At 41.7% G+C, this 20,537-nt stretch overlaps 1 protein-coding gene across 1 annotated transcript in view; it reads right to left on the bottom strand.

Moving 5' to 3' along the window:
- Nucleotides 1-20,537, bottom strand: part of rfx7a (regulatory factor X7a) — a 49,783-nt gene that overhangs the window by 24,319 nt on the left and 4,927 nt on the right. Inside the window, exon 2 of the mRNA XM_056265429.1 lies at nt 3,400-3,433. Coding sequence (XP_056121404.1) covers nt 3,400-3,433 — 34 coding nt within the window. The remainder of the gene's footprint in view (nt 1-3,399; nt 3,434-20,537) is intronic.

The following is a 20,537-nucleotide window of genomic DNA, read 5'->3' as shown; positions in this document are numbered from 1 at the left end:
TACCAAAACAAAGTTACTGAGTTGTCACTTTTCATGTTTTCTAGGTTGGTAGATACACTGGGGACCCGGTTATAACACTTAAACATGGGAAAAAGTCAGATTTTCATAATATGCCCCCTTTAATGACCTCTCTCTGGGTATTTCACAAGATGGCACATATGCACTGTAGAACTACACACTTTGTTAGGATTGTCTCTCATGCCACTTCAATATGCTGCCACAAGTAATTTAGGAGCTAATAAATAAATAAATACATAAAAAGCTTTTTAAGAAAAGGCACAGTCACTGATCTTTAGTAAACCATTGGATTTCTTCTTCACCGTACATGAGAGAATATATTTAGAATTTGTAACAAGCATTTTAGTATTGTTATATTTGATAGAAGAAAGCCCCGTTCACACTACACGCGACCAAGCGACGCGATACCATTCATTTCAATGGTGAGCGGGCGACTTCCGGCGACACGCGCGACAGCGACCGTTGGCGACTAGATGGGGCGTGTCTAGCGACGCGACAAAGTAGAAATTTTTTTAACTTTATGCAAATGAAGAGCGATTTTCGCGAGCGACAACCAATAGGAGTGGAGCGCACGTGATCCTTCTCCTCAGCCCCTGGGCCTGCAGTGATGGATGGCAAGAAAGCTGATTCGCTGTCTTTTGGATGTCATACTAGTCAACCAGTAGTGGGAACGCCCACTAGCGACCTCATCGCCAGCACCTGGCGACTTGCAGCGACAGTCGCGTGTAGTGTGAACGGGGCTGAAGCAGTATATGACTCTATCATCCTCCATCTATAACTCACTGGCCAGTCATGTTGTAACTTACAAAAATAATAGCGCCATAACAAATCCAAGTCCCAAAGAGAATCAACTTTTCTGTTTTCTCCAGAGGAGGGAGGGACTACCTTAAAGGGATACTTCACCTCTGGAAAGATGAATGTGTATTTAAAATGGGTCATTTATGTAGAAGAAATGTGAAATTATTTTTGAATTTGGAGCTTTCTAGACTGAGAAAAGCCAGAAAATGTATTATTGGCTTATGTGGATGAAAGACAACAACTCCCAGAATGCACTTGCTTCGCTGCCCTAGGAGGCCACGCCTACCGGTAACAGAGCGCAGTAGTTAAACAACAAGTCTAGGCTACTAGTGAGTCTCCGTGATGAGTCTGCCCGAAAATGTGTTTTGAGATAGCCCAAAATGCCCGGGATTCGGCTTTTGCGATCTACAGTCGTCATTCATTATGTTTACTGTGGCAAGCAGGACGAGACTGAGGGCCGCGGGAGAACGGCGTGAGGCCGGTGGCGTGATGACCGATGAGCGACACCTGTGAGACGCACGGTCTCGTATCTCTCACGGAGGAGCGGGAATTTTCTTAGCAATGTTAAAACGCACATCAACCGATCACTTGTTTAGCGTTCATGTAAACACTACATTCAGATTCACCAACCGGAATGAATTCAGTTAGATTGAAACAAAAGGTGTGCATGTAAACAATGAATGGCGACTGCAGAAAGCAAAAGCTGAATCCCGGACATCGATGGCCGGACATGTCCGGGAAAAAGAGGATGGTAACCCCACTGATCTATATAATGACTGGATAGCTCATGACGTTCTAAACTGCCACCAAGCAGTGAAGCCACCGGAAGTGTTCGAGCGGCCATCTTACGATTCCCTACCAGCAGAGGGCTCCAACGGCCGTTATACAGAGATAGTGGCTCCGACGGCACTTTTAAGATGACCCGCTGTGCATTAACAAGTGTAAAACGAAGATCACAAAAGGATCTTGAAAAACTGCTCACAGGTTGTGCTTTAAGCCCATATATAGTAATTTATATGCACAATTGTCGCTATTTCCGTGTTGTTTAAAAAAAATGTATAGCCTGCTATGTTCTTTCACAGACGTATTCAAGTTTAAACCCAATAAATACGTATTATTCAATGCATTACTTCTTATAAATTTAATTAAATGCGTTTATTTAATATTTTCATGTCAATCCGTGTTCAGTTTGACCACGAACCATGCGCTGTCACTTTAATTCAGCGCCTGCAGCACAAACGATCTTGGACGGGCATCCGAATGCAGTGAAAGCTCCAACCTGTTGACATGGGTATGGTAAAAAAAATATGCACTGCAAACGGAGTAGGCCTATGTGTAAACCCCTTATTTACACTGCACACATCTGGGGCGCATTACGGTTCCGACAATGTTTTATTCCTACCTTCACGCGGTGTCAACTCACACCAGGAGCATTTCCACGTGATTTGCCGATTTGTGGGCGCGATCAGCGCCGTGTCGCAGCTGTAAACGCGCCGCTGACGTGTGCAGTGTAAATAAGGGGTAAATAAGAGGTGAAACAGGTACACATTAACCCATACAATTTGTATTATACATTTCCTGGACATGTTCTTGCTAACTAATCAAATACTTGAACAGACTACTGATCTATCTGTAAAACACAATTAGAAAGAGCTACATTTTAAGTTCACAATTATACTTAATTTTTAGTAAGCAGGAATAATTTCCGACTTTAAACAAATACCCATTTAAATGCTTAGGATGTTTGCGTTGTAAGACTGTTCAGGGAGACTTTAGATTTAAAGACGGTGTCTCGTTAGGCAATGTTTTCTTAGTCAAATCATACAATTTCCTATTGATTCAATAGAACGCGTGAGCTCACTAGGGAATCACAATATGGCGGCGCGGTGGCTTCACTGTTTATGACGTCATGAGCTATCCAGTCATTCTGTATAGATCAGTGGGTAACCCCTACTACTCAGCTTTCTCCACAGAACAAGAGCCTGCTAGCTTAGCTTCCAAAAAAAGATGGCTGACACTATGTGTACATTCTGTGAGTGAGATCCCACCCTCTATGGGCGGGTTGAGAACATGCGGGACAGCCCCTACTACTGGCTGTAGTCTTTAGCCTCTGGCCAGACAAAAAATACATAAATCTCTCATCTCAGGGGGATATGAGGGTGGAAAGCACGGTAATTTGAAAATACTACAGGTTTTCTAGTACTAATACAAAGCTTAATGCTAAATCCTGAAGTATCCCTTTAACTTTCAGTTTGTGTTTATCACACCTAATGTAATATTTGCTGCAGTCTACATTATTAACAAACAATAAAAAAGTAGTTGTCCAACCTTATTATTCGATTCAACATGTCAATATCTTAAAATTAACCAAATAATTCAATTTGTTGTGGTTTATAGAACATTTTGCAAGCGTTATATTATTTTTTACCATAATGTTAGATAAAGCTCAGTTTTAATTTATTTTTTTGTGTAATAAAATTATGTTTATGTTAAAAATGTCAAGTACTACAGTATTCTTATTGAATTCGTATTTAATATGTATTTCCAGTGAAACAACATTTTTCATTGATATCAAATACTCACCAAAATGCAATCCACCTTTGATTGTACAGTTTTGCTGCAAAAAAAGACAAGAGAAATAATCAGCATGACACAAGGGTAACTTGAGAAACATTCATAAAGCTGGCTTTATTAATAAATCAGTGGCATTCAAAACATCTTTCCATCCTCTAACCCGTCGGCCCCGTCCGCCTCAGACCAATATATCCTCAGGAACACGTGCTTACGCACAAAAAAAAAAGTATCTTGCTTTAGTGTTCCATCAAACTGGAGGTCTATAAATATTCCTGCCAATCTGAATGTTTTGACCATCAGGAACTGGAATGAACCAGTATGGAATCTATATACACAGGTATGGAACAGTAGATAGAATCAAATTTGCATTCAGAGTAATGTAAAGATACTTTCCTTGGATGGCTATAGAATAAATTGAACATTCAAAAGATACTATACTCTGGGTACAATCACAGGTCAATCTGCATTAAAGGTGAGAAATTAGAATTAAAAAAGTGACCCCTTGCAAAATGCACACACACATTTCTTAACTAACCAGAAACATTTTCTCTTCCATTTCCTTCAACATCACAAGAAATGTCACGTCAGGCCACACAGTGGCTGTACAACAAGACGGTGCAAGGACAACAGAGAACAGGGCACTTTGAATTCAGTGTATTTACTGGTTGTTCGCATGACCTGCAGATAAAATATACACATAGTGCAAAACAATAAATGGTACTTTAAAGGACAAGTTCGGTATTTTACACTTAAAGCCCTGTTTTAAGATTGTTTCTGATGAAATAGAATGGTTAAGATTGAAATTTGGACACATGCTGCTGGCCCGTAGGGCTGTCGCGGTGAAGGAATTTCCCTTGCGGTAATTTTGAGTGGCTCAATAGCGCGATATCCGGTATCACCGCCATTTATTTATTTATTTATATTTATTTGTTGCTATATAAATACGTGTTATGATGTGGTCAGCATACACAAAAACAATGTAACCGAAACTAAACAGCGTCTCTGCACGCTGAGTGACAGTCTTTCAATGGGCAGTTACATTGTTACGCCAACGGACTGTCTTCGAGTGAGTCATTAAACCGTTCATTCAACGAAAACGTGCAAAAAAGCTGATTAATCGTTTTGATATGCCTGGCCCTCGAAAGCGAATCTCAAGAATCGCCTGTGATGGGACGCTATTTGTATTTGGAAATAGGCGTCTTTCAGATCTATTGACATAAACCAGTCCCCGTGGCGCACTTGCGCGAGGATTTTCCTGGTCGAAAGCATTCTGAACTGGCGTTTCACAAGTGCTCTGTTCAGCTGTCGCAGATCTAAATTGGGTCTGAGACCTCCATCTTTTTTCGGTACCAGAAAATATCTGCTGTGTAGGCCCCCTTTGCTCTGAGCTTGAGATAAAGGTTCTATAGCACCTTTGCTCAGTAGTTTCGCTATCTCGGCTCGAAGTAGATGAGATACTTCGTTTTTCACCGTAGTCTTGACGAGCGCCGTATAACGGCGGGGACGTCGAGCAAACTGTAGTGAATAGCCTCTTTTTATAGTGTTCAGCACCCATTCTGATACCCCAGGAAGCTGTGCCCACACTTTCGCGTGAATAGCTAGGGGTAGAATGAGATCTGGGCTCTGGCCGAGATAGTGATGGCAAGGGAGCTCCGGCGTGCTGTAACGCAGACACTGTGTTTACAGTGTGTGAGGCGGGGGGCGCGCCGATCGTGGCGGGCAGCCTGGCCGCGCTCAAAACCCTTATAGCAGTTTGCTGAGGGAGAGAGAGCGGGGCGAGCCCCGTGGGGCTTAACATGTCTGTGAGTGAATGTGGGCGCAGGACAGCGGGCACATTTACTGCACTGAAAAACACCGTCGGCCTGAGCTGACTGAATGCGTGTTGGTTTCGTTTTTACAGAACCCGTGGGACATGTGGTGTGTAGTGTTTGTGGGCACTGAGACGTAGGGACATTCACTACATTTAGTGCACAATCGACATGAGGCGATTTTGTTTGTGCGAGCCCTGCATTTTTGCGGGCTGTGTTTGTGTGTAGAAATGAGCCCTGGGTTGTGGGCATTTTCAATACACTCATAACACCATCGGCTGTGGCCGGAATACCAGAAGATACACCGTTTATGTGATTTATCTGGGTCGCCGTGGGAACAGCATTTGTGTGCAGGCAAGCGGGCATGGTACTGGCTTGCTTACTGCAAAATACACTGGAACAGTCACATTTTCTGGAACTGAACGAGCGAAAATTTCAGTGGAAGTCTGGCCACGGCGAGACTGAAACACCGTCGATTTCCTAGGAGGCTAGGAAGACTTGTGTTGGTTTCGTTTTACAGAAACCGTGGTAGTGTTTGTGGGCACTGGGTTGTGGGCACATTCACTACATTTAATGCACAATTGACATGCGTCGATTTCATTTGTGCGAGCCCTGTACCGTGGCGGGCTGTGTTTGTGTGTAGAAATGAACACTGGGCTGTGAGCATTTTATTACACTTATAACACCATCGGCTGTGGCCGGAAAACCAGAAATACAATGATTACATGATTTTTCTGGGTCGCCGTGGAAATGGCCTTTATGTGCAGGCAAGCGGGCCGTTGTTTACTGCAAAATACACTGGAACAGTCGCATTTTCTGGAACTGAACGAGCGAAAAGTTTCGGTGGAAGTCTGGCCACGGCGAGACAAAATTTTTATCTGCTGCAAAAGCCGGGATCGAACACGGGTCTCTCGCGCGAAGGCTTCGGGTTCCGCCACTGGGCCACAGGGAGAACTACATTAGCGCAAGCTGCTAGTGTGTCGGCGTTTGTATGCAGGTGTGCGTGTTATACAACAGGCTCATTGCTGCAATAATGACATTTTCAGCCGCTCAAACTAGGAGCTGTGAAATGTTTCAGAAATGGAGATTAGTCCGGCCTCGGCGGGGACTAAAACACACTCTTTTCTCATTTGCCGGTGACGCACGCCCATGGGGGGCGGAGTAGATTTCTTATAACGTAAAGAAACCTAGCCGCGGTTTTAGGGCTCACGGTCTTGATGCTGGCCTGTTTCCCTGACGACTCGCGGACAGAAGGGGGAGGTCCACAGAGCTCGCCTGTTGCGCGGGCGCCTCCCAGTCGAGGCCGATGCTTTCCACGGCCTGAGAGAGCAGACGCATCAGCTCAGTCTCAATGCCGGCTCTCTTACCAGTGGTTTGGCGGGAAACGCTAGCGGAGGGGAGGTCCACGGAGCTCGCCCAATCCTCGCTATCAGATGTCAGAAGAGAACTCGCCTCGGTGGGTTCGTCGAACTCGTGGACGGACGTGGCGGCAGGCGGCGGCCGTTGTCCGTCAGTGAGCGACTCGAGCGAAGCCGGCGAAGCTGGCGGGCGAACCGGCGAGCTTTGGCGGGCTGGAGAGAGCTCGGGAGCGCGCTGGGCGCGGCGCTTCTTGCGGCGCAGCACCACGGCGGGCTGTGGTGAAGGCTCGGAGAATGATGCCAGGCGAGTCCTCAGAGTCACCATAGGCAAAAACTCGCAATGAGGGCATCCGCAGTCAGCGAGCGCGATGGCCGCGTGATCCTCACCCAGGCAGGACACACAGATGACGTGACGGTCCCCGTCGCTGAGTGGGGCGCGGCACGAGCCACAGGATGCCATCTTTAAAAAGACGCAGCTCTTTTGTGATGAGAAGTGTGAGTCGCGTCAAGTAAGCGAGCAAACACTCTCAGCAGAGTAAGGATACAAAGTGATATAAAAGGATATAGAACGCCGGAAAGCGCAGCAGGTACGGCAGTTGAAGGCGGCGAGGCCAGCGACTCCAGAGCTCGTCCCGCTAAAAAGCTTGCTTCGACGGCGCGGCTTTTCACTCCGGATCCAGCGATGCGTGTGCTTCGCTGAAGAGATGAAAATCAGCTTGTACCAGCCTAACGAGCATATTTATAGAGTGAGACCACGCCCTTTCTGGCGGGACGTGACGATATGGGCGGGAGTTGCCCCCATTGGTCATTACGTCACGCAGAGTCTCTCTTGATATGCTGCTGCATTTGCCGCAAGAGCAGCCAATAGGCGCGCGAGCTGTCTCGCCTGTGTCTGCTTGCTGCTGCAAAGCGTTTTACATTAATACAAAATTAAGGATAATTTTTGGCTTCAATATCTCGTGGAAAAGAGGTTTTCCCCATAGCGTAAGCTATTACGCAGTACGAGAGATACTCTCGTAAGAGAACAGGTAAGATGCCTTTGGATTTAAGAATCGGAATGTAAAAAAAAAAGATGGTCTTCATTATTACAGAATGCTGTCGTCAAAGACTATGGTTGCAAGCCATTAAATGAACAGGCGGGACAGATGAAACCTGCGATGAGTACCCTACTATTAAAGAATGAATTTGATGAAAACAGTACTCACATATGCAGTTCATGAAGGCATAATGTATTAGCCCATAGTTACAGCATGAAATATTTAAACAGAAGTGCAGGATATAAACTCGCAATTTTGAGGAAAAAGGCAGAATATTGAGTTTATCTTGCAATTCCGATTTTTCTTATCAGAGTTGTAAAATATAAACTCAAAATTGCAAGGAAAATGTCAGAATTTGTTATTTAAAATATCTAATGGATGAACTCGCGCCTCGATTGGACTCAAATGATTTAATTACGCGCTGTCAATCATGGTAAAACTTGACAGTTGTATGGACACCACCATGTTTGACACTGTTGCTATGGTTACTGCTATAGTTAATTAGAATGCGGTTGTGACTTCAGCTGTTTGATCATACAGCTGAATGAACATATTCAAGCAGCTACTTTAATCTCCTGAATGAACAAAACATTTCAAGATTCACACTTGTAAGCAATTGCTGCTAAATAATCGTTAGATTATTCGATTAATCAAAACAATTATTGATAGATTAATCAATTGAAAAAATATTTATTTCCAGCCCTAGAAATTACCTTTTTTATACTTTTATTCCATAGACTAGGCTACTACTGCAGAACTGTTACTTTCTGCCACCAGATCGGCTCCAGCTTTTGCGGGCGCGAACGAGACAAAACGTACAAGTTTCGGGCGGGAGCAGAATAAAATCCAACATATTTTTGCCGGAACAGTAAATAATCTTGCGGGAGTGGGATTGAAAAATCCATCCCACACAGACCCAAATTTACGGCCCAAATGTCTTTGGCACTGGCCCTGGGCCATCAGGCCACCCTTACTGTCAAGCTCTGATTTGCTAATCACCAAAGCTACACCACACATAATGGCTTTAAAATTATAGGACATCCAATCAGGCAGCGTGTTGTTTCAACATTCTGACTTTTTAATCCCATATAAAACCTTTCAGGCTTATGCCACAGGCCAAAGCCAAATAGCATGTGTGTTCTTAGAGAGTCAGACATATGACTGTGCCTATGAGCGAGGGAGGTCAGGGAACTAATGAACTGTTACTAGGCGAGTTGTCGTTTGTTCTCATGTGGCTTCAGGCCAGGTAAAACTCATTAAACTGTTTCTAGGTAGTCTTGAAGCAGATAAAGGTTTGCATCACTGTTGTCAAGGCAGCCAGTATAAACAGTAGTTCCCGTTAATGTCACTTCCTGTAGCAACACATGTTATTATCAGACTGTTTCAAGCAGACACCTGATTGAGACTTACTTAATGAGCTAAACATGCAATCATCAACAGCAAAGTTTAACACTATTAGCCCGGTGTTCACATGATACACAGATAAAGGGTTTAGAGAGCAGTACGTCTTAAATGCACTGCAATGCTATATGTCAAACGTGGCCTATGCATAAGAGGTTGGTAGTGTAAATGAACTGCAAAACAATAGCAGACAAAAGATATACTATATGTGTCCTGCTTTATGCTGCAATTCTTTATATGTCCTAGTTTACACAATGCGGGAAAACGGGGACGGAATTACTATTCCAGTCATTATAACGGTAATTTACTGTTTAACATGTATTATCACAGAATTTTGCACATTTTGGATTAATACCGTATATACCCGAATATAAGACGACGATTTAAATCGTGAAATGGACTAGTGTCTGTGATTATTAAACTGCAAAAGACTGAGAGCCAAAACATTAAGGCCACCTGCCAAATATTCTGTTGGTCATCCGGCGACTCTATACAAGACCCCCGAAGGTGTCCTGTGGTATCTGGCACCAAGACATTAGCAGCAGATCCTTCAAGTCCTGTAAGTTGCGAGGTGGAACCACCATGGATCGGAATTGTTTGTCAAGCACATCCCACAGATGCTCAGATTGATTGAGATCTGGGGAATTTGGAGGCCAGAGCAACACCTTGAACTCTTCATTATATTTCTCTAACTATTTCTGAACAATTTGTGCAGTACGTCAGGGTGCGTTATCCTGCTGAAAGAGGTCACTGCCATCAGGGATTACCATTGCAATGAAGGGGAATCGTTGTCCCACCTTGCATCCTGGTGTCATCACTTCCCCAGGTAAATGGCGTACATCCACATGACATCAAGGAAAACGGGATTCATTGGACCAGACAATCTTCTTCCACTGCTCCAATGTCCAGTTCTGATGCTTCAGAACTGATGCTTTGAAAATGCAACGGTGGACAGGGGTTATCACGGGCCACATAAGCAGCAGGGTGTAATGTTGTAACTTACATATTCCTCTCAGAACTATCATTAACATTTTCTGTGACTTGTGCCACAATAGACCTTCTATCGGTTCGGACCAGACAGGATAGCCTGACAGGATCACCGATTTGTTAGGTATTATTCACCACTGCTGACCAGGAGCATCCCACAAGCCTTGTCATTTCAGAGATACTCTGACCCAGTCGCGTAAGCAGACACTCAACATGAGAGTTCACTACACTACATTTAATTTGGTAAAAATGATTGCCAAATATGAACAGAAACTCAAAGGTCTTCACAACAAACCATCAAAATATAAGTATGGCTTAACTTGAAGAAATTTACAGAAATATATTAATATTGTAAAGCAAAATGTACATCTCAAAGTAATAAATATTATTACTATTTCTATTATTATTATTATAAGTAATACAAACTTTAACGAAGACAGTGGGGCTCGACAGCCTTAGTCAAACGGGTTGGCGCGTATGGTTGGGTTGCGGAGAGATTGTGAGATTGTGGTTAGGTCACATGTGAACTATAAGGAAGGAGCAACCTCAGCAGCAGGAGGGATGTAAAGGTCAGTAAGCTGGGCTGAGTTGAGTGGGGGACGGAGGGGGGTGACTCTGGGACGCCAGAGTCACTGTCGAGCCCTCTTGTGGTGTCGTGGGCTAGTCGACGAAACACTGAGGACGGAAGGTGCCTACTTGAAGACCCTAGAGATGTCCCCTACTCGGCTCAATCCAGATGGTTGTCGTGCTGGTCCACTGGGGAGACCGCACTGTAGTTGCAGCCGTTGTGTGTACTGACGCGCCAAGTACACTGCAGCCGTTAACGCCGGACAGAAGGAGATTCACATCACCATATGGAAAGAAGCGTAAATGGATGGAGAGATGGAGAGAGAGAAGCATAGGTTACTGTAAAGCTACGTCTTAGTTTGTGCTTATCTTGGCGAAAGCCGAGTACAAATCAGCATGAGGTTTAACATCTACTCTCGTGTAATGGAAATCAAAGATCTTCACAACAAACCATCAAAATATAAGTATGGTTTAACTTGAAGAAATTTACAGAAATATATTAATATTGTAAAGCAAAATGTACATCTCAAAGTAATAAAAATAATAATAATAATAGAAATTGTAATAATAATTTATTAAAACTTCTGTTGTGCACAATTTATTTGACGAAAATGCAATGTTTTGTTGTAAACCTCTGTGGGAGTTATGGTGTGGAGAACCCCCAAAGAGGTGTAAGGCCGTCTAATTCGATCCAATGGCGGTATCGATTAGAGGTGAAGGTCTCACGCGTGTTCGGCCTCTTCCCATCATGGCAAAGGGATTTTTAATTAAATTCAATACATTTTATCTTATGTATTAACTCGTTTCATCTGACTCCATAAAATGAAAAAGTTTTTCAATGATATCTGTGCATCATTAAATATACGTTAATGTTTGACTATTCCTTTTAACTCCAATGGAAATGAAGTCAAAGTCTGTTAGAATTATCAAATATAACAATTTATTATGTCAGGTAAAAGTATTATGCCAATTTCATAATCAGTTCAAAGATCATCAATACAAAACATCAAATGCTTTAGGATAAGAGAAATAGATGCAAACCCAACATTTAAGAACTACATGAGCTAATCCTCACGGGCTGATCTGAGATACAGAAAGAGCCACGACTCCTTGCTGCATTCCATTAAATAGCCAGAACTTCTTTACAATGGTAATTTGCATTCAGGTTACACCTTATTTTGGGGGTAGGGGAGAAAGGCCATTTGCATAGAGTCCACCTTCCTTTGTGTGTCATCTCTAAACTTCTAAAAAACCTTATTAGCTTTTGTTTTACCAATTTGGAAATGAGACATCCGTACCACTCACCCTGCAGTTTGAATTATACTAAACAAAATACTCAATGATAATCATTCACATTAAACCATATTCTTATGTGAGTTTTTATGCGTCACTGAGAGAGAATGAAATGTAGATGAGGTGAGACTTTTGTCTCCGGGGAAGAGGGGGGAAGCCAAATGTTAATTTCCAGCTTCAACCAGTTTTCTTCAGTCTTACAGAGGCTTAACACCAGGACTGTTGCTTGCCCAGAGTGAAGCACGAGGGTGGATAAGTCATGGTTTGAGCTGCAATATAATGGCATTCCCTACTGTGCTTGATGGGCGTCACTGCCAAGGACTACCAAACCATTCTGGAGGAACATGTGCACCTAATAGTTAAAAAAAAATTACCCTGAAGGGTGTGCCGTGTATAAGCATGATAATGCACCAATACACACAACAAGACTTGTGACAGAATGGTTTGATGAACATGAAAGTGAAGTTGAACATTTCCCACGGAAATTTCCCATTTCCCACCTGCTGTCAGTCACCAGATCTACATATTTTTGAGCCACTTTGGTGTATTTTGGAGGAGCAAGTCAGAATATATTTTCCTCCACCAGCATCACAGAGACCTGGCCACTGTTTTGGAAAAGGAATGCCTCAGAATCCCTCTGGACACTGTGAATGACTTGTATGTGTCAATCATTCCTAACATAAATTGATGCTGTATTGGCCACAAAAGGAGGCCCTACACCACTTCCCAGGTAAACTGCATAAATGTACACAGCTGTCCACATGATATAAAGAAAAATGGAATTTATTGGACCAGACAATAAATTGGTAAGATAAATTATTGTGGTCTAAAACCAGGTGTTTTGGTTTCATTGTCCAACTCTTGTATGTATGTAGTGTATGTGTATATATTTATTTAATTATATCATTACAATAGACATTCAAGGTTTGTTTTTTCCTGTAAACAGTGGCCTGATTTAAGCCACAGACTCTTATCCTGTCGGTCACTGCCCCTCCCCCGAAGATCCCCTCCTCCAGCTGGCCGCATGTGCTCTGATCATAACAGGAACGTAAACAACCGCCTGAGAGAGAGACAGATAGACAGAGCGAGGGAGAGACAGGGTGGTGGGGGGAGGGGAGAGGTGAAGGGTCATTGTGTCACTGGTTAGCATGGATAGCATGAACATCTCTATCTTTTACTCTCAATAAGGTTGTCCTGGGAAGAGGGCAGAGGCCTGTGAGCTTCACGGCTAATTCCACATGAACAGAGTGCTGACTGAGAGCAGTCAGACATCACAACAGAGAATAACACTACTGCTAGTCAGCATGACCTACATGTGTGATATTTGTGTGTCAGTGTGTGTGCAAGAGAGATTGGGGATGAGAAAGCTCTCTCTCTCTGTCTCTCTCTCACCGACAGACAGAAAACACCACTGAACCTGATGAACTCAGCTACTACTGTGCTGCATCTCATATTTCACACCAGTTCGTTCTTTGATTTCAATTAACGTCATTTTGAACAAAATCAAGCCAAAACGAAGTTCGTTTAGAGTGAGTTTCCAGAACTTTCTGGAAAAGTTCGCTCTGGTTGGTAAACACCTTTTGAACTACTATTGGTCTGTGTTGGTTGTGTAATGGACTTTTATTTTTTTTAAATCAAGTAGAATTTCTATAACTCTGTGTGTTGAACTGATAATCACTCTTTTGTGTGTTAAACACAATCTACTCAATACAGACAACTTCATTGTAAAGAAAAACAACAAATCAAAAAAATATATGTTCATAATCTATGACAAAAAGGCTATTATAAACTAGATTAGTGGATAATTCAGCAGTAAAATTAAGTCTAGAAAAATCACAAGTGCACAATAATTGTATAAAATCTGAACATTTAGTGAAAAAAACATTTAGTGGGGAACAAATAAGAGACAATAAGTGTAACACTAAATCTGGTAAAACGTTACACATTGCTCTTTGTAATCTTGTAAAATACTAGGGGTGGGAAAAAAAATCGATATTGCAATATATTGTTGTGCTCTCTGTCGCAATAAATAATCGATACACTAACGCCCAATATCGATATTTTATTACAACACAAAATGATTAATTTACCCGTTGTCAGTGTCACTGTCACTACCCAATATCTACCATTCTGTTTGCGGGGGGCGCTGTTCGAGTAAATAGGGGTAAAGTGGCGCAAACAGCGGCCGGTGAAGAACACAAGTTAACTAACAACAACAGAGAGAAGCGAGAAGAATGGCGGAAAACAATATAAAACGAATCAAAGACCCACCCGCTAGTTTCCACTCTAAAGTGTGGAGACACTTCGGGTTTTACGAGCAGAGAGAGCGCAACGGCCGCGCGCGCGCACTCTCACGTCTTCAAACAACACGAGCGCTGTCTTGCTCTCTCTCCCTCGCGCATATTAATCAAAATCAATTGACACGATAGTAAAAGGTCGGAAGACCGCAGTTTCACGTGGAGCATTTCGAGATTTTTAGAGATTAGAGACTCGCCTAAACTCAATGAACAACATCTCAACACTAAATTATAAAGGCCTGTCTCATATAGACGCCTGTCTCGAATACAAGCCGGTGCAGTTCGACGATTTGAGAAAATAAAAACCCGGGAAGTTTTACGGTATATTAATTCTCAATATGTACACATGCATTGTTAATCTTTCTTTTCAGTCACATATATCGTGATATATCGTTGATGAAATTTCTTCCAATATATTGAATATCGTAGATATCGCGAATCGTGATATTATCATATCGTGGACCACATATCGCCACAGAATTGAATCGTGAGGTACCTGTATCGTCCCACCCCTATAAAATACATTCATGAAAAACAAGATAACAAAAATCAAAAAGATCAATTATTATATATATAGCCTAGTCTACTATAAAATAAAGACATGTTTTAAATGTATAGCACAGCTGTTTAATGAGGCAGCAACATATGATAGATAGGATAGGACAGAACAAGAAAGGCTTATGATATGAAAGACTCCAATACAGTGCGGCACACAGCACATGCGCATCCCGAGCGCAGAATGATGCGCTTGAAGCAACAAGCGTCACAGCGCGCAGCGCGTCGAAACCCCATTGAAAAGTTCAAAGAAACAAAGGAAATACATATTGATGCGTAGTGTATTATACAGTATCTATCTATGCAATAGTTTATTGTAGGGCTGGACGATTTTGGCTAAAATCATAATCGCGATTAATCTAACAAGTTACCTCGATTACGATTATTATTATTTAGTGCTGGGCAACGATTAAAAAAATTAATCGCGATTAATCGCATTGTTACGCGCAAAGTTGAATAATGAATTCTAAAGTAGTGTATTGCGCACTTTTGATTTAAATGTACTGCTACAAAAGTGCAATAACATGTGGTTTGCAAAAACTTTAAACAAATAAGGTGCTTTTATACCAGCAGTATTCCCTTTACACAGTATCAATAAAATATTTCTTGTAAATCTCAACTTAAACATTAATGTAATCAAATCAAATATTTAAACAAAGCTATTTGCCACTGCCAGGGCATTACCTTTTATCTAGCTTGTTAAAACGAGTCCAGTTTTCTAGTTTTTTTTTTTTCTGAACAGGTATCTTGTATCAGGGAGCAGCAGAAACAGTCTATGTAGTCAAAGGGTCATGATCACTACTACAGATATAAATCGACCAACGTTACTTCTCTGATAGCAGCTTAGGTTTGGTCATGGCATGCCATGGTTTCCCACATAATATTACATTAAACAGAGGTAAAGCCCAATTTATACTTCTGCGTGGAACTCACGCCGCAGCTGTGTAGCGCGCGTACCCTGACGTGCATCTCTCCAAAAATTTAACGTCAATTCTACACGTACCGCAAGCGCTGTGATTGCTAGAACCCTCCCCAGGTTTCACACTTATGGAAATGTGTAATTGCGCGTCAACGCGGACAACGACGCAGATATATAAATGAAAACCAACGCGTAGTCTATAGCGTAGAGGCTCCGGCGTAGGTCCGACGCAGAAGTATAAAGCAGCCTAGAGTGAGGTGAGGTGGTCGAGCACAGGTGCAGCGACAAGCGGGTGCGTTCCTGTGAAACTGTTGCGGTCATGCTCGCCTCACGCACGCGCCCGCGCGTTGCCGAAGTTGAATTATCTAACTTTTTGTACACGACGCGCAGCACAAATCATTGGAAGAGAGACTGATCCTCGGCTCGCTGTTTGTGAGTTTCCAGAATCTAAATAGTTATCAGGACATCAACAGGAGGGAATTCACATTGCAGAGCATCCCCACTAAACTAAACGCAGGCCTATCAGGTAAAGTTATGTATAATTTTAATTTAAGTTAAAAAGGCTACAGCTGCGTAGCGCACAGAAGCCCTTGCCATGGTTACTATCCATAGAGCGCCTGTCATTCACTCGCGGAGCGCTGTCTCCGTTTCTGTTCACCTGAGAGAACCTGCCAAAGCCTCTCCACTGCTTGTTTGGGTGGGTTATTTGCTGGCTGACCAACATCCCACCCCTCCTGTGATCATGGTTTGACTGTAGGCCTATGTGTATTCAGAGCCAGTAAGCAACGGACTTTCAAAAAAAAAAAAAAAAAAAACTGCGTTAACGCGCGATAAAAAAATTGTCGGCATTAATTAATAAATGCGTTAACGCGATAATAACGCGTTAACTTGCCCAGCACTATTATTATTTTTTTTTTTTCTCATATGTCACTGGCAAGGCTTATACTGTAAATATGTTCACGGTTATTTTTTTTAATGAAAGAATGCACAATCCTATCTTTGTGGTTCTAAAATAAGGAAACACACAGACAGCTTTTAATGCTTATTTATTAAAGGGGTCATATAATGGTACATGCACTTTTTTAAGTTGATTGTACTGAAATGTGTGTTGGCAGTGCCTGTACACAACCATCATATAATGATAAAAATCCATCCAGTGGTTTTGTTTTAATCTCCTTATATGTTTTCCCCTGCCTCAAATCGAGCCGTTCGACCGTGTGACGTCACACGGTCGGACGCCCCTCCCGCGATTGTTGATTGATAGGTGCGTTTCAACACAGACCCGCCCTCGCTCGTGAGAGCTGTCAATCATAGTCTGCGCGGCGCGGCGGACCGGCGCGGTCATTGTTGATATGCTGGAGCACTGTCTATGAGCAGAATGGCGTCTAAGCGATTGTGGTGTTCTGTTCTTGGGTCTAATAACGAACACAGCAGTAATTTTAATGTTCCTAAATCCGAACCGCTGAAGACGCAGTGGTTGAGTTTGTTTTCGAAGGGAATATTCCCCACGAGCAACGTCAATGCTCTCATGTTTGCGCGAATCATTTCTCACCAGACTGCTTTATAAACGAGGATCAGTATAAAGCTGGTTTTGCTAAGCAGCTGCTCCTGAATAAAGAATCGGTACCAGATATTCGTGTTCCTGCTGAACCTCTAGAACAACTGAAGTGAGTGTAACGTTTTATTAAACTTTATATTAATATTTATATCTTTGCAAATCGCTTCACGATGAATGAGTCTAAGGTTTACACTCAGGGTACATTACTGCATGTTTTCTATGTACGACGTTCTCCATATAATTCATAATCCCACGTTTATAATGAACAACACGTTATGGTTATTGTGTTACAAACGTGTACGCATAGAACAGAGAGGCGGAGTCAGCAAAGCTCATGATCATTTAAAGTCATATGCACTGAAACGGCGTGCTGAAAACAGAGCTGTTTTTGACCAGGTAAAATAAGTGTTTTCTTACAATACTAATGAGAATTTTTAATTAAAGTATATTACAAACTTTTAATTTAGACCCTAAAGAATCATATTAGCTTGTACAAAAATGGCATTATATGACCCCTTTAAATATTTCAAACAATTGAATGTAAAGTTTTAATGTAAAAAGAAAGTTTCCTAAAAATGTAGAAAATAGTTCTTTTTGTAAACAAAATAAATTATTGTAAATATTGCCATCTTAAAAGTAAAATATAACTTGTACAAAACTAAAAAAACGAATCCTTTTCATATTGTTTAGATTCAGGATGAATGGCGTGCTCAATTCCTTTTGAGTTTAATTTGGGTGCTCTTCGGTCCAAGGTAGAACATCTTTAGAGACAGTGTAGAGAAAAGAAATCTCTGATGACCGAGGCACTCCTTAGTTAAAATGTCTTTATTGGAAAAATGACATGTCCTAAACGGACAATTTTAAAACACCCACGCGTAGCGGCATGGAGCCTTCTTCAGGGCATGAATATTGTGTAGCATTTGTAAATGCTTGTGTTATCGAAACCTGCTTTGTGGAGTGGCACTTGTTGCTGGGCGTTTGTCAGTAGGCCTATCTCTCTTTTTTCGCGTGTTTCTTTGGTACAAGCGGCTCCTGTTGCAACCTATAATGTCACTGAAGTAATAACATCACAGCATTCAAATTTCTCCGTTATTAACAGTAGATTTCTATTAGATCAAACAGCGCTGACGTGGAAACAAGGAGAAACATTGTGCCGTGAATGATCTAGTTATAGGCTTTAAGTCCACAGATCAGCAACATTCACCATGGATTTAATGTAGTAACACTACTGTAACCATGGAAGTTTGGCTGGAATAGTGAAATGCTTTCAAGTACTTCACACATCTTTTTCCAGCACTTCAAAACTCAAATATTATCTAAATATTATCTATATAAATATAGGCCTATATTTAAATGTTATTTTTAATGTGATGACCAAAACATTATTTGTTCATCCTTCAAAGATTACCCCCATTTATAAACCTGAAAGTTTCAAGATGTAGGAAAACTCAAACTTATTTAAAAATATTTTTTCTTTTAATAAATAGGAAATTTCTCTGGCATTTCTTTCTTTTTGCTGTATCGAAAATGTACCGAACTGTGACACCACTGTATCGTATCGAACCGAACCGTGAATTTTGTGAACCGTTACACCCCTAATTTATATATTGATCTAAACGCGCTCTAAGCAGCGTGGACAGAGTAGGGATGTTTACTAACAGTATACCGCCACAAAGGTATTTCACAAAAAAAATTTTGTTACACCAAAGCAAAGAACCTAAGTATATCAGGGCCTTAACACACACACACACACACACACACACACACACACACACAGACACACACAATCCAACTGCTATTACATAGAGCAAAACTACAATTTAAAAAAATAAATTCAAAGCATGACATGACATTGTAAACACACACAGATATCTTAAGCACAAATGAGTATCATAGGCAGCATGCTAAAGCTATTAGCACTTACCCAACATCCAAATCAATGTTGTGTGCTTAGGGCTGGGACGGTTACCGCATTACCGCGGTCACATGACTCCAACCGCGGGTCTGAGCTCGTCACCGTCATCACCGCAAAAAAACCCCAAAAAACATTGGCCTGCACATGTGTGCACGTTGTGTCTAATGATATATGGATTATTTCTAATGATAGTGTGTCTTACATGGATTCAAGGTTTTCTAAACAAAACTTATCAAAAGATGGAGCAAATCCCTTTCGCGAGTTGGGGAGCGCAATGTTCCATGACACATAGCATTACATTCGTATTAGAGATGCGCGGATGGGCTATTATTATTTCATCCGCAATGGAACCGCAGCACAAAACTCATCATCTGTCCGCCATCCATCTGCACCAACGTTTTTTGATCAATTTTCGTTTTTTGAATTTTTTGATCAGTTTTAAGGTCTATGAGCGATGCAAGGCGCTGCTGCCGCGAGGCTAGAAAGCTCTTGGCTGTTCTAGAAAGGAGACTGCGCATGCAGCAAAGATATTTAAAGGGGTCATATAATGCACTTTTACAAGTTGATTGTACTGAAATGTGTGTTGGCAGTGCCTGTACACAACCATCATATAATGATACAAATCTCCTTATATGTTTTCCCCTGCCTCAAATCAAGCCGTTCGACCGTGTGACGTCACACGGTCGGACGCCCCTCCTGCGATTGTTGATTGACAGCAGCGATTCAACACAGACCCGCCCTCGCTCGTCCTGTCAATCATAGTCTGCGCGGATCGGCGCGGTCATTGTTGATATGCTGGAGCACTGTCTATGAGCAGAATGGCATCTAAGCGATTGTGGTGTTCTGTTCTTGGGTGTAATAACGAACCCAGCAGTCATTTTAATGTTCCTAAATCCGAACCGCTGAAGACGCAGTGGCTGAGTTCTGTTTTCGAAGGGAATATTCCCCACGAGCAACGTCAATGCTTTCGTGTTTGCGCGAATCATTTCTCAGTGGACTGCTTTATAAAGGAGGATCAGCATTAAGCTGGTTTTGCTAAGAAGCTGCGCCTGAATAAAGGATCGGAACCTATTCGTGTTCCTGCTGAACCTTCAGAAGAACTAAAGTGAGTGTAACGTTTTATTAATCTTTATATTAACATTTATATTAGGGCTGTCAAATGATTAATCACGATTAATCACATCCAAAATAAAAGTTTTTTTTACATAATATATGTGGGTGCACTGTGTATAATTATTTTGTATATATATAAATACACACACATGCATGTATATTTAAGAAAAAAATATTATTTATATATAAAATATTTATATTTATATATAATATAAATTATATATAAATCTGTATATACAGTATATACATGGAAATATTTCTTAAATATATACAAGCATGTGTGTGTATTTATATATATAAAATAATTATACACAATGCACCCACATATATTATGTAAAA

The sequence above is a fragment of the Rhinichthys klamathensis genome, unplaced genomic scaffold (genome assembly GCF_029890125.1).
Source record: "Rhinichthys klamathensis goyatoka isolate OS25496 unplaced genomic scaffold, OSU_Roscu_1.1 h1tg000232l_1, whole genome shotgun sequence".
Lineage (NCBI taxonomy): Eukaryota > Metazoa > Chordata > Actinopteri > Cypriniformes > Leuciscidae > Rhinichthys > Rhinichthys klamathensis.
Note: the sequence above shows the minus strand (reverse complement) of the source record. Positions and strands in the feature narration are given on the sequence as shown.